The 26,757-nt window shown below is 46.3% G+C and overlaps 1 protein-coding gene across 1 annotated transcript in view; it reads left to right on the forward strand.

Annotated features, from left to right (window-relative positions):
- gfra4a (GDNF family receptor alpha 4a) overlaps window positions 1-26,757 on the forward strand; it is a gene marked incomplete at its 5' end in the record, with an annotated part of 117,919 nt that overhangs the window by 24,284 nt on the left and 66,878 nt on the right. The window contains one exon of the mRNA XM_078230560.1: window positions 20,233-20,313. Coding sequence (XP_078086686.1) covers window positions 20,233-20,313 — 81 coding nt within the window. The remainder of the gene's footprint in view (window positions 1-20,232; window positions 20,314-26,757) is intronic.

Here is a 26,757-nt window from a genome sequence, read left to right on the forward strand (position 1 = left end):
TCATCTACCCCAATCCACCAACACATCTATGTCCTTTTGAAGTTTAAGGGCGTGATCTCACCTGTTCATACCACACTCCTGCTGCAGGGTGGTCGGAGAATTTAGCGCCCATTCACTGCAGCGGGATGGGAAAATCCCGCCGGCGTGAATGGCCATAACATGCCAGCCTAGGGTTATCCTCCTCACAGCTGACAACGTTCCCTATCTTCGTATCATCTGCAAACTTTGAAATCATACCCTGAACACCCAGTCTAGGTCACTGATATATCAGGAAGAGTAAGGGTCCCTACACTGACCCCTGGGGAACTCCACTACAAACCTTCCTCCAATTAAATAAAAACATCCATTAATCATTACTCTTTGTTTCCTGTCACTCAGACAGTTTCTTATTGAAGTGGCTTCTTTTCCTTTTATTCCTTGAGCTAAAATTTTGCTCACAAGTCTGTTGTGCGGTTCTGTACGAAATGTCTTTTGAAAATCTATATATACCACATCAACAGTGTTGCCCTTATCAACCTTCTCTGTTACCTCCTCAAAAACCTTCAGCAAGTTAGTTAAACGTGGTTTTCTTTTATTGAGTCCATTCTGGCTTTCCTTAATTATCCTACACTTGTTGAAATGACTATTGATTTTGTCCTACATTGAAACTAGAAGCAGGAGGAGGCCATTCGGCCCTTCGAGCCTGCTCCGCCATTCATTTTGATCAGGGCTCATCATCAAATTCAATATCCTGATCCCCCCTTCCTCCCATTTCCCTTTAACCCTTTAGCCCCAAGAGCTATATCTAATTTCTTCTTGAAATCAGACAATGTTTTGGCCTCAACTACGTCCTGTGGTAGTGAATTCCACACATTCACCACCCTCTGGGTGAAGAAATTTCTCCTCAACTATAGGCCTGAATTTTCAGGCCTATAATTTTCATGGCACCCAACATCCTGAGAGTAGGCGAGGAACACATCCCCGCTGAATTTGAGTGGCCCGCTGCCATTTCACACTCAACTGAGCATTGATTGGCAGCAGGCAGGACTTCCGTCTTCCCTTGGACAGAAGTCCCACCTTGTACCAATCAAATCAGCAGACACCTCTTCAGTCCCTCCAGTGACAGCACTACAGTGGCCAAAAGAGGTACTGCAGTGACGTGCCTGAGCCTGAGGCCCAGGACCACACCTCAGGCAAGTCCCAGGGGTCCAAGGGACAGGAGGGTAGGCGATGCTCTGGGGAGGTCAAGAGGGGGGACGATTTCAGTGTCAGCTAGGAGGGAGGGGTCAGGGAATGAGTGCCTGAGCACCCATGTACCTGAGGGGAGGGCATCCCAAATCTGGAGAGACCTTGGGATTGAGGTCTCCTCCCCAACTTCCCACCCAAGATCGCAATTATTATCTTTTTCCATCCGGCACCCTGACCCCACCAACACTAGCCAGCCTATAAATTGAGGCTATGTGAAAAAGATGGCCATTAAATCATCACTTAAGGGCCTTAATAGGGGCATGGGCAGGCTTGTGGTCTGAGGCCCTGACAGCCCTACTGTAAAAATGTGTTTGGCGAGAGCGGGCATGATCCCAGAGGGAATCACGTCCATGTAATTTTTACAAGTTAGAATCTGCCAAGGGAGTGCATAAAATTCTGGCCATAGTTTCCAGAAGTTTCCCACCACTGAAGTGAAACTGACTAGCTTGTATTTTTTAAACAAGGGTGCAACATTCACAGCTCTCCAGCCCTCTGGCCTCACCCCTGTGTCTAAGGAAGACTGGAAGATTATCACTCGTCCCTCTGCAATTTCCACTCTCAGTTCCCTCAGTACCATTGGGTGCATCTCATCCAGTCCCAGTACAAAGAAAATTACAACACAGGAACAGGCCTTTTGGCCCTCCAAGCCTGCACCGACCACGCTGCCCAACTGAACTAAAACCCCTTACGCTTCCGGGAACAGTATCCCTCTATTCCCATCCTATTCATGTATTTGTCAAGACGCCCCTTAAAAGTCACCATGGTATCTGCTTCCATTACCCCCCCCCCCCCCCCCCCCCCCCCCGGCAGCGAGTTCCAGGCACCCACCACCCTCTGTGTAAAAAAACTTGCCTCGTACATCTTCTTTAAACTTTGCCCCTTGCTTAAGCCTATGCTCCCCAGTAATTGACTCTTCCACCCTGGGAAAAAGCTTCTGACTATCCACTCTGTCCATGCCCCTCATAATCTTGTAGACTTCTATCAGGTCACCCCTCAGTCTCCATCGTTCCAGTGAGGACAAGCCAAATTTCATAAGAACATAAGAACTAGGAGCAGGAGTAGGCCATCTGGCCCCTCGAGCCTGCTCCGCCTTTCAGTAATATCATGGCTGATCTTTTCTCCAACCAACCCTCATAGCTAATGCCCTCCATACCAGGCAACATCCTGGTAAATCTTTTCTGTACCATCTCCAAAGCCTCTACATAGAATCATAGAATCCTGCAGTGCAGAAGGAGACCATTCGTCCCATCGAGTCTGCACCGACCACAATCCCACCCAGTCCCTATCCCCATAACTCCATGCATTTACCCTAGCTAGTCCCCCTGACACCAAGGGGCAATTTAGCATGGCCAATCCACCTAATCACATCCTTCTGGTAGTGTGACGACCAGAACTGAACATTATATTCCAAGTGTGACCGAACTAAGGTTCTATAAAGCTGCATCATGGCTTGCCAATTTATAAACTCAATGCCCCAACCGATGAAGGCAAGCGTGCTGTATGCCTTCTTGACTACCTTCTCCAACTGCATTGTCACTTTCAGTGACCTGTGTACCTGTACACCCAGATCCCTCTGCCAATCAATGCTCTTAAGGGTTCTGCCATTTACTGTATATTTCTTATCTGTATTAGACCTTCCAAAATGCATTACCTCACATTTGTCCGGAATAAACTCCATCTGCTATCTCTCTGCCCAAGTCTCCAACCAATCTATATCCTGCTGTATCCTCTGATGGTCCTCATCGCTATCTGCAATTCCACCAACCTTTGTAAGTTTCCACAAACTTACTAATCAAACCAGTTACATTTTTCTCCAAATCATTTATATATATTACAAACAGCAAAGGTCCCATCACTGATCCCTGAGGAACACCACTTGTCACAGCCCTCCATTCAGAAACACACCCTTCCACTGCAACCCTCGGTCTTCTATAAATTTTATGAATTTTAGTAAAGAAAGCCGTTCGAACATTTCCTCCCTCGCAATTGTAAATTCCTCAAGTGGTACAGTTACCTTCTCAACCTTGCCCCTGACCTGAGGCGTGGTGATCCTCAGGTAAAATCACTGTCAAAAGGGAGAGCAGTCTATGGTCATCTGGGACTAACATCGAAACAGAAACATAGAAACTAGGAGCAGGAGTAGGCCATTCGGCCCTTCGAGCCTGCGCTGCCATTCATTTTGATCATAGCTGATCATCGAATTCAATACCCTGATCCCCCTTCCCCCCCCCCATTTCCCTTGATCCCTTTAGCCCCAAGAGCTATATCTAATTTCTTTTTGAAATCAGACGATTGGCCTCAACTACATTCTGTGGTAGTGAATTCCACACATTCACCACCCTCTGGGTGAAGAAATTTCTCCTCACCTCAGTCCTAAAAGGTTTACCTGTTATCCTCAAACTATGATCCCTAGTTCTGAACTCCCCCCACCATTGGCAACATTCTGAATCTACCTGTCTAACCCTGTTAAAATTTTATAAGTTTCTATGAGATTCCCTCTCACTCTTCTAAACTTCAGCTAATATAACCCTAATCGACTAACCGTCTCTCCCCACGTGACAGACCGGCCATCCGAGGAATCAGCCTGGTAAACTTTTGCTGTCCTCCCTCTATACCAAGGACATCCTTCCTCAGATAAGGACACCAAAACTGCACACAATACTCCAGATGTGGCCTCACCAACACCCTGTACAATTGCAGCAAAACATCCCTATTCCTATATTCAAATCCTCTCACTATGAAGACCAACATACCGTTTGCCTGTTTACTGCCTGGTGTACCTGCGCACTTATTTTTCAGCGACTGATGCACAAGGACACTAAGGTCTCGCTGAGTATCCATCTCTCTCAATTTACACCTAATAATCTGTCTTCCTTGTTATTGCTACCTGAGTGGATAACCTCACATTTATCCACATTATACTGCATCTGCCATGCAGATGCCCACACACTCAGCCTGTATAAATCAAGCTGAAGCACCTCTGCATCCTCCTCACAGCTCACCCTCCCAACCAATGTTGTATCGTTTGCAAATTTGGAGATAATACACGCAATTCCCTATGGCGACTTTACCTATTATTAATATGCTTATAGAAGACCGTGAGATTGGCTTTTTATTTAATTTGATTTATTATTGTCAGATGTATAGTATAAGGTGAAAAATATTGTTTCTTGCGCGCTATACAGACAAAGCATAGCGTTCATAGAGAAGAAAGGAGAGAGTGCCGAATGTAGTGTCACAGTCATAGCTAGGGTGTAGAGAAAGATCAACTTAATGCAAGGTAGGTCCATTTAAAAGTCTGATGGCAGCAGGGAATAAGCTGTTTTCGAGTCAGTAGGTACATGTCCTCAGATTTTGTATCTTTTCTCCAATGGAAGAAGGTAGAAGAGAGTATGTCCGGAATGCATGGGGTCCTTAATTATGCTGGTTGCTTTTCCAAGGCAGCAAGAAGTGTGGACAGAGTCAATGGATGGGAGACTGTTTTGCGTGATGGACTGGGCTTCGTTCACGATCCTTTGTATGTTAGCTGTCAGTCTCTTTTCATGCTCTCTCCTTGCTTTTCTTCACTTCCCCTCTCGTTCTTCCATATTCAGCCTGATTGTCCATTATATTTTCTACCTGACATCTGTCATACATGTACTTTTTTCTTTTCACCTTCTCTTCTGTCTCTCTCATCATCCAGGGTGCTCTGTATTTATTTGTCCTACCTTCCCTTGCCCTTGAAGGGAATATATCTTGACATTGTCTGCAATACTTGTTCTTTGAAGTTGACCTTATTGTTCAGCCATCATTTTCTGCCAACATTTGATTTGAACTCACTTGACTCAGATGTGTTCCCATCCCATTGAATTTGTTTTTTCCCCAATTAATTATTCCGGCTCTGGATTATTCCTTGTCCTTATGGGTGGCACGGTGGTTAGCACTGCTGCCTCACAGCACCAGGGACCTGGGTTCAGTTTCAGATTTGAATCATTGTTTGTGTGGCGTTTGCATGTTCTCCCCATGTCAACGTGGGTTTCCTCTGGGTGCTTCGGTTCCTCCCACAGTCCAAAGATGTGCATGTTCGGTGGATTGGCCATGCTAAATTGTCCCTGAGTGTCCCAAGATGTGAAGATTAGAAGAGTAAAGGGATGGAACCTGGTTTACGATAAAAAGGTGGGTCAGTGCAGATCCGATAGGCCAAATGGCCACCTTCTGCACTGTAAGAGTTCTATTCTTTTCCATGACCAGCCTAAACCTTATATACAAGCTCACTGTCCCTTAAATGCTCTCCCACTGATGTTTGATTCACTTGGGCCATCTCATTCCCCAGAACCAGGTCCAACAGTGTCTGTCCTCTCATTAGGCCAGAAACATACGGTTACAGAAAATTATCCTGAATATTTTCCGGGAACTTTCACCCACCTTGTCCCTTTGCACTATTCCTAAAGTTGGATAATTGAGGTCCTTCATTATAATTACTCTATAATTCTTGCAGCTCTCTGAAATTTCTTTGCAAATTTGTTTCTGTACATCCCACTAGGTGGTGGTCTATATACGACACCGATCAATGCGTTATGGAAGGACCAGAGGGGAAGTGAAGAAACTAATAAGAAAAGTAAGGAGAAAGCATGAAAAGATACTGGCAGCTAACGTCAAAGAGAATCTCACAGTCTTCTATAAGCATATAAATAATAGATAAAGTTGCCATAGTCCTAGATGACCATAGGCTGTTCTCCCCTTTGAGGGGGAGAACTGACTGATGGTGATTTAACCTAAGGATCACCACACCTCAGACCAGGCCTTTATGAATAACCTCGGTTAATCAATCTATTGCACCTTTTTCATTCCGTACCTCTAGCCAGAGAGATTCCATCCTTGACCCCTCTGGAACATCCCTTCTCCCTACTCATGTCATTGGTCCCAATGTGGATCATGATCTCTGGCTGTTCGCCCTCCCTCAATTACTGCATAAAAAAGCCTTCTCTCATGACACTTTAGCTCCTTTTGCAAATCACCTTTGACCAGTGTCCTCTGGTTCAAGTGGTGGGAATGTGCTCTCTAAACCTCTCATAATTTTTAACACCTCTGTCAAATCTCCTCTCAACCTTCTCTTCTCAAAAGAAAATCACAGCTTTTCCAATTTATCCATGCAACTGAAGTCTCTTATCTCGGGATCTATTCTCATAAATCTTTTCTGCGCCTTCTTTCATGCCTTCACATGAGTCCTAAAGGGAATTATGTACTCCTGTCTGCCTCAATGTCTCCACATCTGTGCCACTGTCACACTGTCAACAAATTACATTGTTGTGCATTCTTCAAATATTCAGGTGGAACAAAGAACCTGCATTATGGGCGGCACGGTAGCACAGTGGTTAGCACTGCTGCTTCACAGCTCCAGGGACCTGGGTTCGATTCCCGGCTCGGGTCACTGTCTGTGTGGAGTTTGCACATTCTCCTCGTGTCTGCGTGGGTTTCCTCCGGGTGCTCCGGTTTCCTCCCACAGTCCAAAGATGTGCGGGTTAGGTTGATTGGCCATGTTAAAATTGCCCTTAGTGTCCTGAGATGCGTAGGTTAGAGGGATTAGTGGGTAAAATATGTCGGGATATGGGAGTAGGGTCTGGGTGGGATTGTGGTCGGTGCAGACTTGATGGGCCGAATGGCCTCTTTCTGTACTGTAGGGTATCTATGATTAATTGTATCACTCACAACAATCACGGTTATCTGCAAATTAGTAATCAGTGTTATGAAATCAAATACAACAGCCGAGATTCTCCCAAAAATATTCTAAGTTCCGAATTTGTGTGAAAACTGAAGTAACTCCTGCTGTTTGTCATTTTCAAAATGAATCTCCCACACTCTGAGCACTGCAGACTGCCTGAGCGAGATTCGCGATTAAACTCCAGGTCGAGGCCTATTCCCGCTGGAGAGGCCGGCAGCATAGCGCTGAGGAGGCCACTGCGCATGCGCCAATCTGTCAGTGCAGAGATCAGTGCATGCGCAGTGCACGGTACCGCTGGCCTCTCAATCGTTGGCCAGCCCTCCGAACCCCGCCCCCCCCCCCCCCCCCCCAACCCCCAATGGTTAGCTTCCTGGATGTCTCCAGGCCAGCTTGACCGCCCCTCCCCCAGCAGTCACAAACCCCCCCACCCTGCAGCACCCCCGCCCACCGATGGCCAGCCCCGATCAGCCTCTTCCCTCCCTCTGCCATGGATCCCTATTCAGAGTAGCAGTGGGACCCCACCCCCGCCGATCCCCTCCCTGCCCTGCCCCCAAAGGCCCCGCGCCCTTGGCACTGCCCGATGTCCGCTGGGCAGTGCCAAGGTGCCCCTTGTGCATTGCCACTTTGCCCCTTGGGTAGTGCCGGGGGAAAGGCTGGCATTTGTGAATTGGATGGGTTTGTACAGCAATCGAAGATAGTCTCATGGTTGCCATTACAGAGGCTAACTTTCAATTCCAGATTTTATTCATTGATTTCAAATTCCACCAGATGCTGTAGTGAGAATTAAACCTGTGTCACCAAAGCATTAGCGTGAGCCCCTGAATTACTAGTTCGGTGACATTACCCCCATGCCACCGTCTCCCCAGAATTTGTCACCATGTCCATTCTATTTTATCCCCGCAACATTGCCCACCTGCATCCCTATCCCTCACGTTCCATCATCAAAGCCCAATTGCTTTCATAACCTCGCAATTGGATGTCACCAATATTGCCCTCACCAATCTCCCTGCGTTTATATTCATCTGGAAATGACATAGAATCCCTACTGTGCAGAAAGAGGCCATTCGTCCCATCAAGTCTGTACTGACTCTCCAAAAGAGCATCTTACCTAGGCTCGCTCCCCACTCTAACCCCGAAACCCTGCACATTTACCATGGCTAATCCATCTACTCTGCACATCTTTGGAGTGTGGGAGGAAACCAGAGCACCCGGATGAAACCCACGCAGAGACGAGGAGAATGGGCAGACTTCACATAGTCACCCAAGGCCGGAATTGAACCCAGATCCTGGCGCTGTGAGGCAGCAGTGCTAACCACTGTGCCACCGTGCCGCCCAAATGAGTTTCCTATGTCTGCAATAACTGCTGTAAGATTTTCTTCCTCCCTTTCAAAGCCCTCCACTTATTTTTCCTTCCACATTCACGTTAACAGGTTTTATCCTCCAACACTGGCCTGGAAATGTATTTGTTGCCTGTGTTAGTTCTGGCTCCTACTTCTCTCTCTCTCTCTTCCACCTTTTTGTGTCTATTGTTACCAATCCCCCTTTGGCTCATGTACCTCTTCTCTTCTTGTTAAGCTCCTGTATTTTAAGATGATTGCGAAGAGCCAGGAAGAGATTGAGGAGATGTTTGTTCCTTTACACCATGGGTGGAATTTTCCCATCCCACCCGGCACAGGAATCACAGGGAGTGGGACTTGGACCATGCAAAGGTCCGTTGACTTCGGGCAGGATTTTCCAGTCTTGGGACGAGTGTGGCCAGAAAATTCCGCCCCTTGACTTGTCGTGATCTGGAATCCTCTGCCTGAAAGGATGATGGAAACAGGTTCGATAGTAACTTTCAAAAGAATATTATATATTTGAGAACAAAAATAAGCAGGGCTTTGGAAAAAGAGCAAGGTACAGGTCTAAATGGATGGCACTTTCAAAGAGCTGGCAGAGGCACAATGGGCTGAATGGTCTATATGCCATGCTGCTTTCTGTCTTCTATCCTCAGAGTTAAAATTACGATCCTTTACACAGTCTCCATCTCACTCTTTCCTAGGGCATCAAACTTCTTTAATGCAGTTAGTCCCCATGCACCCACCCCCACCCTGTGAGTTTCATCCATCATTTAGACTATTTCAGTCCAAGCCTGATGGCTATGAATATGGTCATTATCGGGAAGACAGCTCAGGAAACTAGTTCTTTATTGTTCTAACATACACTGCGAATACTACTGTATGGCAGCGTTCAGTTTGGGCTCAGTCCTCATGCTGACAATAGCTATCAATGGGGATACTGATAACCCTTCGATCTTTGAGGTACATACAAACATACATACATACGAGTTAGGAGCAGGAGTGGGCCACTCAGCCCCTCGAGCTTGCTCCTCCATTTAATAAGATCATAGCTGATCTGATTGTAACTTCAACCCCACATTCCTGCCGAACCCCGATAATCTTTCACCCCCTTGTTAGTCAAGAATCTATTGAACTCAGCCTCAAAAATATTCAAAGACTCTGCTTCCACTGCCTTTTGAGGAAGGGAGACACACCACCCTCTGAGAGAAATAAATTCTCCTCATCTCTGTCCTAAATGAGTGATCCCTTAATTTTCAACAATGACCCCAGGTATATCAAGATGGCACATTTGTCCTGATCAACAATCATTAGCCTCAGTGGTCTTTCCCATTCCAATAATTACCTCCCCGGTGCTATTGATTCGGGTGTTCATCGTGTATGTAGACTTTGGCCGGAAGTCTCCGACAGTTCTTGCCGGTGGGATCTCCTGATCCTGCTGACGGCACACCCCTACCACGGGTTCCTGGTGGCGTTGGGTGCAGTCAGTGGGAAGGCCAGAGAATCCCCCCCGTCCCCTGCATTTTTTTTATTCATTCATGGAATGTGGGCGTCGCTGGCTGGCCAGCATTTATTGGCCATACCTAGATGCCCAAGGGCATTGAGAGTCAACCACATTGCTGTGGCTCTGGAGTCACACGTAGGCCAGACCAGGCAAGGATGGCAGATTTCCTTCCCTAAAGGAAATTAGTGAACCAGATGGGTTTTTCCGATAATCAACAATGGTTTCACAGCCATAGAACCATAGAAAATTACAGCTCAGAAACAGGCCTTTTGGCCCTTCTTGTCTGTGCCAAACCATTTTATGCCTAGTCCCACTGACCTGCACTTGGACCATATCCCTCCACACCCCTCTCATCCATGAACCTGTCCAAGTTTTTCTTAAATGTTAAAAGTGACCCCGCATTTACCACTTTATCCGGCAGCTCATTCCACACTCCCACCACTCTCTGCGTGAAGAAGCCCCCCCTAATATTCCCTTTAAACTTTTCTCCTTTCACCCTTAACCCATGCCCTCTGGTTTTTTTCTCCCCTAGCCTCAGCGGAAAAAGCCTGCTTGCATTCACTCTATCTATACCCATCAAAATCTTATACACCTCTATCAAATCTCCCCTCAATCTTCTACGCTCCAGGGAATAAAGTCCCAACCTATTCAATCTCTCTCTGTAACTCAGCTTCTCAAGTCCCGGCAACATCCTTGTGAATCTTCTCTGCACTCTTTCAATCTTATTTACATCCTTCCTGTAACTAGGTAACCAAAACTGTACACAATACTCCAAATTCGGCCTCACCAATGCCATGGCCAGATTTTCTTTATTGAGTTCAAATTCCACTATCTGCCATGGCAGGATTCGAACCCGGGTTCCCAGAGCATTAGCTGAGTTTCTGGATTAATAGTCTAGTGATAATACCCACGAGGCCATCACCACCCCATCTTTCCACAGGTGTTCATCTAATAAGGTGTGTTGCTCCAAATGTACAAAGGAGCCACCTTGGTGTGCTGCATATTGTTAATGAAAAGGCTAACAGCAAAGTTTGGAGCAACATTTGTTTTCAATATATGTCAGGGGAAGTGTTTCAAAAAACATAAGTACTTGGCCTGATCTTTCCCTCCTTCCCCTTCAGAGTGACTCCTTAAATTGGACCTACATGGATTCGTTCGCACAACTGGAGCTTATTAATTTTAATATCTCAGTGGGGGTGATGTTATTCTTTAAGTTGACAGTCTACCTTGAGTAAAATACATGAGCAAAGACATGAATCTCCTTGGCAGCCGTTGAGAGGCCCCCGTGAAAGAAACAATTTCATTGGAGTAGATCATTAGGGCTGGAGAGACAGGGAGTGGAGGGGGGTTGACGGGGTGGGGGGGACTGGGTCGAGGGGGGGGGGGGGCAGGTGTGGTGTGAGGGTGATGTTGCCTGGTTTACTCCTTACTGACAAAAACCGGAAGGAAGCATCTGGAAAGTCTGTCAGTGGAAAGCGGGGGAGTGGGGGGGGGGGGGAGGGGGGAGGGGCGGGAGATGAGGGAGGGAGGGGAATGGCCATTAAGGAAGCTTTCAAATTCTACCATTCCTCATCCCAGAGGGCAACGGGCCAGAAAGCACAAAGGATGGATGATACTCAAGGGGATGCAACACATCTCTCATTGTTTCTTGCAACATAATGTGATGTTGTTGTTTGCCATTCTACCTAAGTTTCTCAAACTTTGGAAGGAAATAATTTAAGGAGCAAAGGCTTTCAGCTGAAAATGTCTTTGAAATGTTGTTGGGAGGTTTTTTTTGGGGGGCGGAAGGCACTTACAGGCACTGAGGCCCAGCTGGTCTGCTCCTGCTGTTCAGACGCAGGGCAGCGCATGTCTAACTAGGCTAGCTGCCTAATTAGTTGCCATTCGGAGCAGTGGCACTGGGCGGCTTTCAGATGCTCGGGGTTGTTCCTCACCATGATTAATGGTTTGATGTAACTAAGGGCTGCCCTAGTTCCAAGTCAGACACCACGAGCAATCTCCACCGTGCCCCCACTCCCCCACCCGCAGAACATATTGTGCTGCCCAGCAGTGTAGAAAGGTGGATTTGTTTTAATTTTAAAAAAATAAATCACTGAAGGTGACCCAGCTAGATCACATTTTCAGTGGCAGCCTGCAGTCAAATTCCGACAGGATTCAGTGGCCGTGCTAAGCCGATGTAGAGAGGAGAAGCCGGGGTGGTGGGAGCGCTGGTATGGGAGCAGTGCTTGCCAATTTGCCACAAGCGTCGTCTTCAGACAATCCTGGCTGGAAGTAGTTGCAAACAGATCCGCAGCAGCTCGAGTTACTATTGGGATGTCAAGCCAGTACTTTTCCCTGGTTTCCTCCTGTCCCCTCATGAAGCAGACTCCTGGAAGAGATGATACGCAAGGCGCGAAGAGCCAGATAATTAGAGGCAGTGAGCTGAGACTGATAGCTCAATAGGTGGGCGGAAACTCAGGCCTCCTAAGTTAATGCCACAGGTGCTGTTTGGTACTTAGCTTGCAGAAAGCGTGATCCTTGTGAATTATATGATTTCCCTGCCAAAGTAGCCATTTCTGGACAGTGAGTGACAACAGGTGCCATTGCTGGTCACCTGGACACTTCACAGTGTGTTCTTCAGCAATGCTGAGGCTAATTGTGTGCACCCATCCTATATATTGCCACCTCCAGAGGCATAGGATTCTGCGGCACGATGGCACAGTGGTTAGCACTGCTGCCTCATGGCGCCAGAGACCTGGGTTCGATTCCCAACTTGGGTCACTGTCTGTGTGGAGTTTGCATGTTCTCCCTGTGTCTGCGTGGGTTTCCTCCAGCTGCTCCGGTTTCCTCCCACAGTCCGAAAGACATGTTGGTTGGGTGCATAGGCCATGCTAAATTCTCCCTCAGTGTACCCGAACAGGCGCCGGGGTGTGGCAACTCGGGGGATATTCACAGTAACTTCATTGCAGTGTTAATGTAAGCCTACTTGTGACACTAATAAATAAACTTAAAAGATAGGATGGAACAAAAAGAGCCCATTTGACCGAACATGCTATCCCATCAACTGGAGCTGGTCGAAGAAGTCACAAAGGAGGAAATCACTGAGCTTAATGTACGTGGCTTTTTGAAAGAGCTATTCAATTAGTTTCTCCTTTCTTCTGTTTTAAGCAATGTTTTCCCTTCAAGCACTTATCTAATTTGCTTTTCAAAGTTGCTAATGAATCAGCTTCCGGGCAATGAGATCTAGATCAGGACTTGCTGTGTCGAAGAAATTCTTATCAGTCCTCTCGAATGACTCTGAAAACCCTTCATTGTTTCTCTTTCTCTGTAATGTTCTCCAGTGAATCCAGACTGATTCCCTTCTCCTTCTCCATATCTTTTTATGCTTCTCCTTATTCAGATAGTTTTTTAAATTTGTCCTTGTGATGTGAGCATCGCCGATAAGGTCAGTATTTATTGAGAAGGTGATGGTGAGCCGCCCCCTTGGACCACACACTTTGTGTGATATGAGTACGGGTCAAAAGCTGGAAAGTGGGGTGAGATGGCTACTTGTCAACCATGTGGCGGCACGTTGGTACAATGATTAGCACTGCTGCCTTACAGTGCCAGGGACACGGGTTTGATTCCCGGCTTGGGTAACTGTCTGCTCTTTCTCCCCGTGTCTGTGTGGGTTTCCTCCGGGTGCTCCAGTTTCCTCCCACAGTCTGAAAGATGTGCTGGTTTGGTGCATTGGCTGTGCTAACTTCTCCCTCAGTGTACCTGAACAGACGCCGGAGTGTGGCGACTAGGGGATTTTCACAGTAACTTCATTGCAGCGTTAATGTAAACCTACTTGTGACACTTATAAATAAACTTTAAATTCCAATGACTTCCTCTCCAATGATGATGTCATTCCAAGCCTCAGTAATGTTAATCATAACAACTATCATCGTTTACTGTAAAATCCCATCAAGTTCACTTTTAGGGAAGGGAATCTGCCGTCCTTAGCTGGTCTGGCCTACATGAGACTCTCGACCAAGAGAAATGTGGTTGACTCTTAACTGCCCTCTGAAATGGTGAGTCAGGTGCCAAGCAAGCACTGCTTTGTCCTGAATGGTGCTGAGCTTCTTGAGTGTTGTTGAAGCTGCACCCATCTTGGCAAGTGGGGAGTATTCCATCACTCCTGACTTGTGTTTTGCAGATGGTGGACAGTCTCTGGGAGTTAGGAGGAAAATTATTCCCTGCAGAATTCCCAGCCTGTTCTCCTGCTTTCGTAGCCACAGTCATTTGATGGCTAGCCAGTTGAGTTTCTGGTTGCTGGTAACCGCAGAATGTCGATGGTGGGGGATTCAGTGATGGGAATGCTGCTGATTGTCAAGAGGCAATGGTTAGATTCTCTCTTGTTGCAGATGTTGCACTTGTGTGGCAAGAATGTTACTTGCCACTTACCAGACCAAGTCTCAATGTTGGCCAGGTCTTGCTGCATATGCAAACATACAAATTAGGAGCACGAGTAGGCTATTCGGCCCCTGGAGCCTGCTTAGCTGAACATTGTGCAATCAGCCACCACCTCACTTGATTTGATTTGATTTACTATTGTCACATGTATTAGTATACAGTGAAAAGTATTGTTTCTTGTGCGCTATACAGACAAAGCATACCATTCATAGAGAAGGAAAGGAGAGAGTGCAGAATGTAGTGTTACAGTTATAGCTAGGGTGTCGAGAAAGATCAACTTAATGCGAGGTAAGTCCATTCAGAAGTCTGACAGCAGCAGGGAAGAAGCTGTTTTTGAGTCGGTTGGTACATGAGCTCAGGCCTTTGTATCTTTTTCCTGATGGAAGAAGGTGGAAGAGAGAATGTCCGGGGTGCGTGGGGTCCTTAATTACGCTGGCTGCTTTTCCGAGGCAGCGGGAAGTGTAGACAGTGTCAATGGATGGGAGGTTGGTTTGAGTGATGGACTGGGCTACATTCACGACACTTTTTAGTTTCTTGCGGTCTTGGGCAGAGCAGGAGCCAGACCAAGCTGTGATAAAACCAGAAAGAATGCTTTCTATGATACATCTGTAGGAGTTGGTGAGAGTTGTAGAGGACATGCCAAATTTCCTTAGTCTCCTGAAAAGGTAGAGGCGTTGGTGGGCTTTCTTAACTATAGGGAATGAGTCGAGTTTAGATTAGGTTGATTCACAGAGACAAAGTCATGTGATTAATAGGAGGAGCTAAGTTTGCAGGAAAGAAAGGGTTTCAGCTTCATTTTTATTTTAAATACAATGAGGAGCAGCTGAATGGTTGGGCCAAAGTCACTTCCCTAAGAAACTCCTGCAGTGCTGTTCTAGGGCTGTGATACTTGGTCTCTAATAAGCACAACCATCCTCTATAAAGCAAGGTGTGACGCGATCCAGTGGAAAGCTTTCCCTCTGATTCCCATTGACTCGAGTTTTGTTAGAGCTCTTTGATGCCACACCCGGTCAAATGTTGCCGTGATGTCAAGGTCTGTCACTCTCACTTCACCTTGAGTTCATCTCTTTTATCCATGCTTGGACCAAGGCTGTAATGAGGTTTGGAGATGAATGGCCCTGGCAAAACACAAACTGAGCATCAGCGAGCAGGATATTGCTGAGTGTCACTTCATAGCACTGTCAGGGACACCTTCCATCACTTTACTAATGATGGAGACGAAATTCATGAATAAGTAATTGCCTAGTTTGAATTTGTCCTGTTTATGTGGACAAGACTTACCTGGGCAATTTTCCACATTTTCAGGCAGTTGTCCATCCTGTATCTGTACTGGAACAGCTGGGCTGGGGCACAGCTAGTTCTGGAGCACAAACTCAGATGTTGCCAGGGCCTTTGCAGTATTCAGTGTCTTCAGTGAATTGAATTATTTGAAGACTGTCATTGAGAATGGTAGGGATCTCATGATGCTGCCAAGATGGATCATTCACTCAGCATTTGTGGCTGAAGATAATTGAAAATGCTTCAGCCTTGTCTTCTTCATGAAGTGCTCAAGTCCTCTATAAATGAGGATAGATTATTGTGTGGTACCTCTCCCTCCAGTTCATTGTTAAATTGTGTAATGACACTGTGCCTTTAAGATATATATTTATGTCATGTTTCTTATAAAGGGTATGTTTTGAATTCAGCTCTGTGTTTCAAGGTGCTGATTTGTCTAAGAAAACCTTAAAATTAATAACTGGGAGCACAAGATAAGTATTAACTTTAGACACGGAGTGGTTGTTTAAGCAGAGCTAATGCATTTGTATTTATTTGGGTTCCTCCTGGGGTTTCAGAGTAGAGGTTTGATTCGGTTGATTCACAGAGACAGAATCATGTGATTAATAGGAGGAGCTCAGTTTGCAGGAAAGAAAGGCTTTCAATTTCATTTTAAATATAAGCAGTAGCTGCCTGAACTGCCAGAAGAAAATAGTGTCTCTCTCTCTCTCTCTGAAAAGACCTCTCTCAGAGCTACAGGGTTGGTAATGTAAATCAGAGTAAGTATGCCTATGTTTGGCTAACTAATTTTAGATGGGGTATATAAGAGGAAGAGGAATATTGCTTGAATTGGAACTCATAGCGATAGGTTAGCAGTTAAGACTTGTATTTTGACATGTTTAAGTATTGTTCAATTGTTAAAGGTTAAGCTAATTCATTTGTTATAGTTAAACTGTGCTGTTAAATTTTTTTTGCTAAAAGCTTCCTAGTTTGCTAGTAGAATCACACCTGGAGTGAAATATCGTATCCTCACACTAATGCCAAAATGGAAAATTGTTGCAGTCTAGTCTGGCGTCATAATATACCTTGGGTTTCCTGATCTGGCACCCCAACAATTGACTAACACCATTCTGACTGAATGTTCCACTCTTAGTGCTTCTTCCAATTGTTTTTCAACATGGTGAACGACGGATTAATCAACTGAGGTGGGGCACAGGTGGTAATCGGTAGAAGGCTTCCTTGCCCATGTTTGACCTAATGACTTTATGGTGTCAGGAATCAATATTTAGGACACGCAGGACCTCTCTGTCCCTCTCTTGTATACCAATGTGCCACCACCTCTGCTCGGTATATCCGAACAGGAATGTTTTTTTTCATGTATGAGATTTGGGCCAGCATTTATTGTCAATCCCTAATAGCCCTTGTGAAGGTGGTGGTAAGCTGCCTTCTTAAACCGCTGCAGTCCATGTGGTGTAGGTACACCCACCTGGTGCTGTTCAGGAGGGAATTCCAGAATTTTGACCCAGCAATAGTGAAGGAACAACGATATAGTTCCAAGTCAGGATGGTGAGTAGGTTGGAGGGGAACTTCCAGATCATGGTGTTCCAATGTGTCTTTCTGGATGGTGATGGAGGAGTCTCTGACATTGGCTGTAAGGTATGATTTGGTGACTATGTTAGGCTTATACCTAATCTGTGGGACAGCTCTCTCAAGTTTGGCCCAGATGTTAGTCAGGAGGGATTTGCAGGAGTCCAATGATAGAAGGGGGCTGCTGGCGGTGCTCCCTTCTTCCCGCCTGAGGCCTGAACCTAATTTATTTTCAGACTTCGCATCCTCCCACCAGCCTGAAAACTGAAGCTGGGCGGGAAACAGCCCTAAGTGGGCAATGATCAGCCACTTGAACGCTTCAGTTGGAGCAAGGGAGAGCCCGAGGCCTCGCCTGCTCCAATAAGAAATTACAGAGAGGTCGGGACAGGTAGGAACCCAGCGGAAGCTCATCCAAGGAACTTTGATTTGATTTATTATTGTCACATGTATTAACATGCAGTGAAAAGTATTATTTCTTGCGCATTATACAGACAAAGCATATCATTCATAGAGAAGGAAAGGAGAGAGTGCAGAATGTAGTGTTACAGTCATAGCTGGGGTGTAGAGAAAGATCAACTTAATGTAAGGTAAGTCCATTCAAAAGTCTGATGGCAGCAGGGAAGAAGCTGTTCTTGAGTCGGTTGGTTCGTGCCCTCAGACTTTTGTATCCTTTTCCTGACGGAAGAAGGTGGAGAAGAGAATGTCCAGGATGCGTGGGGTCCTTAACTATGCTGGCTGCTTTGCTGAGGCAGCGGGAAGTGTAGACAGAGTCAATGGATGAGAGGCTGGTTTGCGTGATGGATTGGGCTACATTCACAACCTTTTATAGAACATAGAACAGTACAGCACAGAACAGGCCCTTCGGCCCACGATGTTGTGCCGACCTTCATCTGAAACCAAGATCAAGCTATCCCACTCCCTACCATCCTGGTGTGCTCCATGTGCCTATCCAATAACCGCTTAAATGTTCCTAAAGTGTCTGACTCCACTATCACTGCAGGCAGTCCATTCCACACCCCAACCACTCTCTGCGTGAAGAACCTACCTCTGATATCCTTTCTATATCTCCCACCATGAACCCTATAGTTATGCCCCCTCGTAATAGCTCCATCCACCCGAGGAAATAGTCTTTGAACGTTCACTCGATCTATCCCCTTCATCATTTTATAAACCTCTATTAAGTCTCCCCTCAATCTCCTCCGCTCCAGAGAGAACAGCCCCAGCTCCCTCAACCTTTCCTCATAAGACCGACACTCCAAACCAGGCAGCATCCTGGTAAATCTCCTCTGCACTCTTTCCAGCGCTTCCACATCCTTCTTATAGTGAGGTGACCAGAACTGCACGCAATATTCCAAATGCGGTCTCACCAAGGTCCTGTACAGTTGCAGCATAACCCCACGGCTCTTAAACTCCAACCCCCTGTTAATAAAAGCTAACACACTATATGCCTTCTTCACAGCTCTATCCACTTGAGTGGCAACCTTTAGAGATCTGTGGATATGGACCCCAAGATCTCTCTGTTCCTCCACAGTCTTCAGAACCCTACCTTTGACCCTGTAATCCTCATTTAAATTAGTCCTACCAAAATGAATCACCTCACATTTATCAGGGTTAAACTCCATTTGCCATTTTTCAGCCCAGCTTTGCATCCTATCTATGTCTCTTTGCAGCCTACAACACCCCTCCACCTCATCCACTACTCCACCAATCTTGGTGTCATCAGCAAATTTACTGATCCACCCTTCAGCCCCCTCCTCTAAGTCATTAATAACAATCACAAAGAGCAGAGGACCAAGCACCGATCCCTGCGGCACTCCGCTAGCAACCTGCCTCCAGTCCGAAAATTTTCCATCCACCACCACCCTCTGTCTTCGATCAGACAGCCAGTTACCTATCCAATCGGCCAACTTTCCCTCTATCCCACACCTCCTTACTTTCATCATAAGCCGACCATGGGGGACCTTATCAAACGCCTTACTAAAATCCATGTATATGACATCAACCGCCCTACCTTCATCAACACACCTAGTTACCTCCTCAAAAAATTCTATCAAATTTGTGAGGCACGATTTGCCCTTCACAAATCCGTGCTGACTATCCCGGATTAATCCGCATCTTTCTAAATGGTCGTAAATCCCATCCCTAAGGACCTTTTCCATCAATTTACCAACCACCGAAGTCAGACTAACCGGTCTATAATTACCAAGGTCATTTCTATTCCCTTTCTTAAACAGAGGAACAACATTTGCCACTCTCCAGTCCTCTGGCACCATCCCCGTGGACAGCGAGGACCCAAAGATCAAAGCCAAAGGCTCTGCAATCTCATCCCTCGCCTCCCAAAGAATCCTAGGATACATTTCATCAGGCCCAGGGGACTTATCGACCTTCAGTTTATTCAAAACTGCCAATACATCCTCCCTCCGAACATCTATTTCCTCCAGCCTATTAGCCTGTAACACCTTCTCTTCCTGAAAAACATGGCCCCTCTCCTTGGTGAACACTGAAGAAAAGTATTCATTCATCACCTCGCCTATCTCTACTGATTCCATACACAAGTTCCCACCACTGTCCTTGACCGGCCCTAACCTCACCCTGGTCATTCTTTTATTCCTCACATAAGAGTAAAAAGCCTTGGGGTTTTCCTTGATCCGACCCGCCAAGGACTTCTCATGTCCCCTCCTAGCTGTAGTCCCTTGTGGTCTTGGGCAGAGCAGGAGTCATACCAAGCTGTGATACAACCAGAAAGAATGCTTTCTATGTTGCATCTGTAAACGTTGGTGAGAGTCGTAGCTGACATGCCAAATTTCCTTAATCTTCTGAGAAAGTAGAGGCGTTGGTGAGCTTTCTTAACTATAGTGTCGGCATGGGGGGACCAGGACAGGTTGTTGGTGGTCTGGACACCTAAAAACATGAAGCTCTCGACCCTTTCTACTTCATCCCGTTGATGTAGACAGGGGCATGTTCTCCTTTACGCTTCCTGAAGTCGATGACAATCTCCTTCGTTTTGTTGACATTGAGGGAGAGATTATTGTTGCTGCACCAGTTCACCAGATTCTCTATCTCATTCCTGCACTCATTTCATGGCCTACAAACCCACCGGCAGAGTAAAATTCAGCCCTACATTTCATCCTATTATAGTGAGCTGGTTAAAAAGGATGTGAAATAGGCAGACATGAACATAATGTTATATATTCTTTGGTTTGCAGGTGAGGAAATGGACGATAGCTCACCCTATGAGCCCAGCAAGAGGGGATATGACTACGCCAGACTGGCCTCAATAACAGCAGGTGAGTCTCCTATTTATTAAATAGAGGGGTTCTCCAGTGCCCGTGGACACAGTCTTGAGTGTTTGATTGGGTCTGTTTAGGCAGTTTTGGTGTGGGGAATGCCAGCAGCAGTGTTGTGCCACTCACTCTGCATCACTCCAGGCTCAGGCAAATATCTCCTTACTGAATTGCTGGGGCTGCATCTTCAGCCTGGGTTTGCTAACCTGAAGTCGGCATTAGGTTGGGCAAGGAGTAAGCTCACCATCCAGTTAAGGATGGCATCAGGTGGGCTCATGCAGCTGGAGCACCAATGGGAGGGCTAAAAAACTGGCCGCACCACCAGGCCAAGGTGGGATTCATGATGGAGAGAGATAGAGACAGAGAGAGATGCTGCCTCAACATGGCTGCCTCACCCTTGGAAGCAAAGGTCAGCCTATTTAGTAATGCCACAGCTCCCTCACCATGATCCATGGGTCTGCTAGCAGCCGTGGCATGTGGCCCGACAGCCATGGCAGGTGGACTTCAACACCACCACCCCCAGCCCCCTCCCTCCTCCCAACAGCATTTCCAAACTGAGACCGTCACGGTTGCACGGCCATGGTCCAGGCCGATGTCTATTGCCTGCAATCCTGACCAGAAATCGTACTCAGCGTTGGAAATAAGGCCCCATTATTGACCCTACTTTCACTCAATTCGCTATCCGCTGCTTACACACAGCTGCTCTGATCCCAACCTGGCCTCTTCCAAACTGGTACAGACTCCAGATCATGGTGCCCAATTGGTACGATAGCCGGTGGTGCAAAACCGCAGTGCTGCCCGACTCCCATCCCTACATAAACATATTTCTAAAATGCAGCTCCTGTTCTCTACACCAGCACATTGTTCAGCGGGGGATGTTGAATTGAGATCAGGTTCTGGGTTTATCTGTTTTGGAGCAGGTAATGGGACACATACGGTAGCAAACAGAAAAATGCACTCTTAAGATACCACCTTATGTCCACTAAGAGAACATTAAAGGTTTAGTTTATTCATCAAAATGTCAATGCCCTTTAAGGTGCACTACAAGTCCATTTTACCACGTTCAAATAGTGTTAAATGGTCATGGCTCGCCACTTACAGAATCATTGGCCTGAATTCTACACTCCGTTAGTGGGTATTGAGGCAAGGGGGGAACTTGAAATTGTATGGACAAGATTCCCTCTGGGATCCTGCCCTCCCAGTTTAGATGCGATTTAAAGTTTTAAGTTTATTTATTAGTGTCACAAGTAGGCTTACATTAACACTGCAATGAAGTTACTGTGAATATCCCCCTGGTCGCAGCACTCAGGCGCCTGTTTGAGTACACTGAGGGAGAATTTAGCACGGCCAATGCACCTAACCAGCGCGTTAGGTGCATTTCCTCCCAGGACTGTGGGAGGAAACTGGAGCACCCGGAGGAAACCCATGCAAACACGGGGAGAACGTGCAGACTCCACACAGACAGTCACCCAAGCCGGGAATCGAACCTGGGTCCCTGGCGCTGTGAGGACAGCGGTGCTAACCACTGTGTCATAGTGTGATTTTATGATGGGGTGGGCAGGGTGGAAGTCCGCCCTTCTCTCTATCAAGGCCCTTAAGCAGCCACTCAATGGCCACCTAAGGCCCTTTTCCGGCCCTGCCTCAATTCTCACGATATCTCGGAGTGGGAAACAGAAAATTGCACTATCCATGATCTCATGCTGAACCCCCCTCACTCTCCCACCCCTAGGGCATCCCCTACCCTTCTCTCCCTGGGACCCCTACCACTTACCTCACACCGGTCCCCTGTGCTTAGTACCAGGTATTGCAGTTCATTTTCCAGCCACTGCACTGCTGTGCTTGGATGGGCTGGAGAGCTGTTGACCAATCTGATTGGCCATCAGCACTCCAAGGCGGGATTTCCTCCCATGTGCAGACGGAAGTCCTACCTACCATCAATCAATGTTGACTTGAGCGGGCCTATCAGAGTCGCTGGGAATCTGTTCCCTGTGGATTCTCCGGACTCCACTGTCTGAAAGATTCAACACAGAAGGGGGCCATTCGGCCAGTTGTACCTCTGCTGGCTCTTTCCATAAGTCCACATTTAGATATGAAAATGAATTCTTAACTGTGTCCAAAATGTCTTTATTTGAAATGACATTCAACAAGAAATGGCAACAAAATATATTCTTTCTACAACTACTTTTTAACAATATGACTAACCTTCAGCTAACTTGCTCTCGCTTGTAATCTTCTACTTCTAAGAGATGATCACTAAGTGTCATGGTTGAACTGTGGCTGCCCGGCGTGGGTCTCCCCTTGAAACCCACAGACCTGAGATAGCTCTCAGGAAGGTGTTTTCTGGTCTTTACAGTAGACAGGGGTGCTTGACTCTTGTCTGAAACTCTCCCTTATGAAGGTATAGGGAGTGAATTTAAGAGCGTGGCTCACCACCACTCTTCAGAGACACCGTTGCTTCTCTTTGGAGCTGGGAAAATGCGCAAAGATGATACAGACCAAATAGTCCTTGTGAAGTCTTGGGAGCCCTGTGAACGTGTGCGCTATAAAGCATCTAATTCAAGCTTTGGTAGCTGCCACTCCAGGGGATGCACATATTCTTAGAAGTTCCTCCTGGTATCTTGATGCTGCAGTCATTTCCTGGACTGCCACCAGGGTACCCTTGCAGGTACAGAGAAACCTCTTGTTCCAAATGTTCCAGATATGGGTGGCGAATGTTTCCATTAGCTTAATCATGTGCGTAGAGACAGTCTTCACTTCCTCTATCCTCTCTCGCAATCAATAATCTTGAAGCATTCTTCATTTGCAAATTGAACTCCTGAGACCTGGGACTTTGAAATATATCAACCAAGAATAACTCTTTCTCTCCGCTCCTCTGAGTAGAAACTGATACGGAATTTCGTCGCCATCCAGCAAAATCGCACCTCGCCACCCTCGACAAACCAGGCAAAGCATTTGGAGTTTTAAATCAATCTTCATTCACGCTATAGCAAGGAAGTCTGCCTCACACCAGGTGGCTTACAGAGTGGTACATGGCACACACAATTATATCTTTGCTTATCTTACAAATGATTTACGTATACCAATCGCAAGTATTAACCTATTCTGAAGTCTTTGATATCCAATTACAACTAATAGTTTTGATTACTTCATTTAGATAGAAGATAGAATGCCGACAGTACAGAAAGAGGCCATTCGGCCCATCGCGTCTGCACCGACCACAATCCCACCCAGGCCCTACCCCCATATCCCTACATATTTTACCCACTAATCCCTCTAACCTACGCATCTCAGGACACTAAGGGGCAATTTTAGCACGGCCAATCAACCTAACCCGCACATCTTTGGACTGTGGGAGGAAACCGGAGCACCCGGAGGAAACCCACGCAGACACGAGGAGAATGTGCAAACTCCACACAGACAGTGACCCAAGCCGGGAATCGAACCCAGGTCCCCTGGAGCTGTGAAGCAGCAGTGCTAACCGCTGTGCTACCGTGCCGCCCTTTATGTTAGGTGAATATAGTTCACCAGTTATAGTCTCTCTTTCTGATTGTCCAATGATAATAATTAATTACTCGCACAGTATGCCGATATAGTTACACCATCCAAACATCCATACCTGCTGTTCTGGCTTGTAGTTGTCAGAGTTCTCATCCCCCGTCCCTTGATCAGCTTGTTTGTGCTGTCCACCTGTAAGTGTGGGAACTGCACTGAAACATTTTCACACCCGTTTGGGAACTGTGCTGTACTTAATTCACAGGGGAACTCTATTGCCTTCAAGGCTTTTAACTCCTTTCGGTAACCCGTTTCCATTCCTGGCTTCTTGCTCTCACAAGAGCTCAATGATTTTCCAGATGTGGAGATGCCGGCGTTGGACTGGGATGGGCACAGTAAGAAGTCTCAAAACACCAGGTTAAAGACCAACAGGTTTATTTGGAATCATAAGTGAGTCACTTGATGAAGGAGCAGCGCTCCGAAAGCTCGTGATTTCAAAGAAACCTGTTGGACTTTAACCTGGTGTTGTGACATTTTTCAGATGACAGATGTCTATAACACCTTGTAAGCGTTATCTGCGGTGCCTCACAGCTCAGGTACCAGGATAGAGTTGGCAAGAACATGGCACAGCTTTTGATATGGAAGTGCCCTCGGAATCCTTGGCAGTGGCTGGCCTCTTCCTCCAAGGCAACCAAAAATAAAGAGTTCATTGAGCTGTACATGCAAGAAAATGTGTCCTTGAAGAGGAAGTGGATGAATGGAAGAGCATTGCAAATCTTTACGAAATGTGCGACACGTCAACACTGCCTGACATGAGATTTACACAGAGCTGATGCAGGAACAATGGGCTGAATGGCCTCCTTCTGTGCTGTAACAATTCTGTGCTCTTAGCAACCTTCTTTTGCCACTTACCCTCCAACCTCACTCCTACAGCCCCTCCTATCCATCTGACAATTGCATGTCCTATTTGTCCTTGAATGGCCTATTCTCCAGCAGACTTATCCCATATGACGTCATGCATACCATGATGAGAAGGTGTCTTGTCCTAAAAAAGGAATGTCCCTAAAGACAAGAATAAGTCCTTGCAGCCGATACATCATTGAGAGAGTGATTTTCAGTAAAGAAGGTGTGTTAGTATTTAAAGAGATTGCCCTGAGCAAAGATGAGCGGCCCAGAATTTCCCAGTACCCGTAGAGGTACCGATGGAATCTTTTCACCACAGAAACAATAGCGAGACCCTCTTTGTCCAACTATGAATGTCCCTTTTCAGCCTTTGTCAGCATCCTAGATGCAAAACCAGTAGGTGTCTTGGACTAGTCCTCCATTAAATGGGAAAGTACTGTCCCCACACCATAGGGTGAGGCTTCTCATGAAAGGATAAATTCCCTATCAGGATCAAAATGGACGAGTAGATTAGCTGATTGCAGCAGCGCTTTCACATCTTTGAACGCCTTCTTCTGTGCACTGTAGGTACAGTGGAGCCAACACTGTAGATATGTGTGCCGGAGTAAGGGCTAGCGCTCGGTTAGAGTCCCATATCAGCTTGCAGGTCTCCTCATTAATAAAGGATGCGGAGGCTTCTGTGTCCACTTCCATCTTCATTTGCTTCCCATCCATTGCCACTGTTGCATAAACAGGCTGCACTTGTGCCCCATTAACATTAAACATGTTGTAAGTATGCTCCTCTGCCTGCTCCGAACTTTCCACATGGTGTATAGCTGCTTGAGGCTTCCTCGAGTTTAAATTTTCTTGCTCAGCCTCCACCTTGCTTTTTGCGCCTCCGCATTTCTTTGCTAAATGTCCCTCGTGTGGCTTCATCCAACCGAATGATGAATGCTGTCCTCGTTAATTCCGCAGACCAGCCGATCTCTGAGCATATCTTCTACGACTGCTCCAAAATCACAGTGCTCTGAAAGCTGGCGTGATTCTGCCACAAAGTTTGCTACTGATTGACCTTGTTTTCAAACATGGTTATGAAATTTGAATCTTTGCACAATCACCAAGGGCTTTGGGTTAGGGTAATTCTGGATCAGAGCAACTAAATCTGCAAATTAAATATCTCCTGTCTTCCGTGGCATGACCAGATTCCTCATCAACTTACAAGTCTTCATCCCGCACACATGCAGGAGAACTTCACCTTATCTTCCATTCCATTTGATTTGATTTGATTTGATTTGATTTATTAAGATATATTGGGATACAGTGAAAAGTTTTGTTTCTTCTGTGCTATACAGACAAAGCATGCCGTTTATAGAGTACATAGGGGAGAAGGAAAGGAGAAGGTGCAGAATATAGTGTTAAAGAAATCATGCAACCTCTCTGTACATTCAGACCAGTCCCCACTTCTTTCATTGAACTCATCGGAACACTGAGCACTGAACATACTCATGGTGCTGTTAACTTGAAATTCCCTTGAATAAATTCATGATACAGGCTAGCTACTCACTGTACGTGATCTCATGTTGCTCAGCTGAACATCAAAAGACCTTGGGTGGGGTTTTACGGCCTCACTCGAACGAGACCGGAAATTCCCGCCCGAGGTCAGCGGACATTTCCATTGTCCGCCCCTCGCCCGCTCCGATTCCATAGAATTGGTGGTAGAATTCCGGCGTTTGTATTCCTTTCTTGCCATTTTCTCCTTCTTGCCAAAAAGGTGTGGTAACTTGAGATCACAAATAAGGTAGTTGAATGCGTTGTTAAAAAGGAACTTTATATAAGTAACGAAGTTTAACAGGAACAGTAACTCAGAGGACAGTAATAACAGTAATAACGGAAAGCGGGAGCATGAGTAAAACAGGTCTTGCTTTCAGAGCACTCGGTTGCAGACTGAAAAGCCCCCCAAAACCCACACATGTTCAGAACCTTCAACAGACGCCAGTAAGACAATTACATAGGAGAAAGGCTTACACAAACACTCTGTACTGAAAATGACGCTCTGTAACAATTAATTTGTTA

Source organism: Mustelus asterias, chromosome 1, assembly GCF_964213995.1.
Source record: "Mustelus asterias chromosome 1, sMusAst1.hap1.1, whole genome shotgun sequence".
NCBI classification, from domain to species: domain Eukaryota; kingdom Metazoa; phylum Chordata; class Chondrichthyes; order Carcharhiniformes; family Triakidae; genus Mustelus; species Mustelus asterias.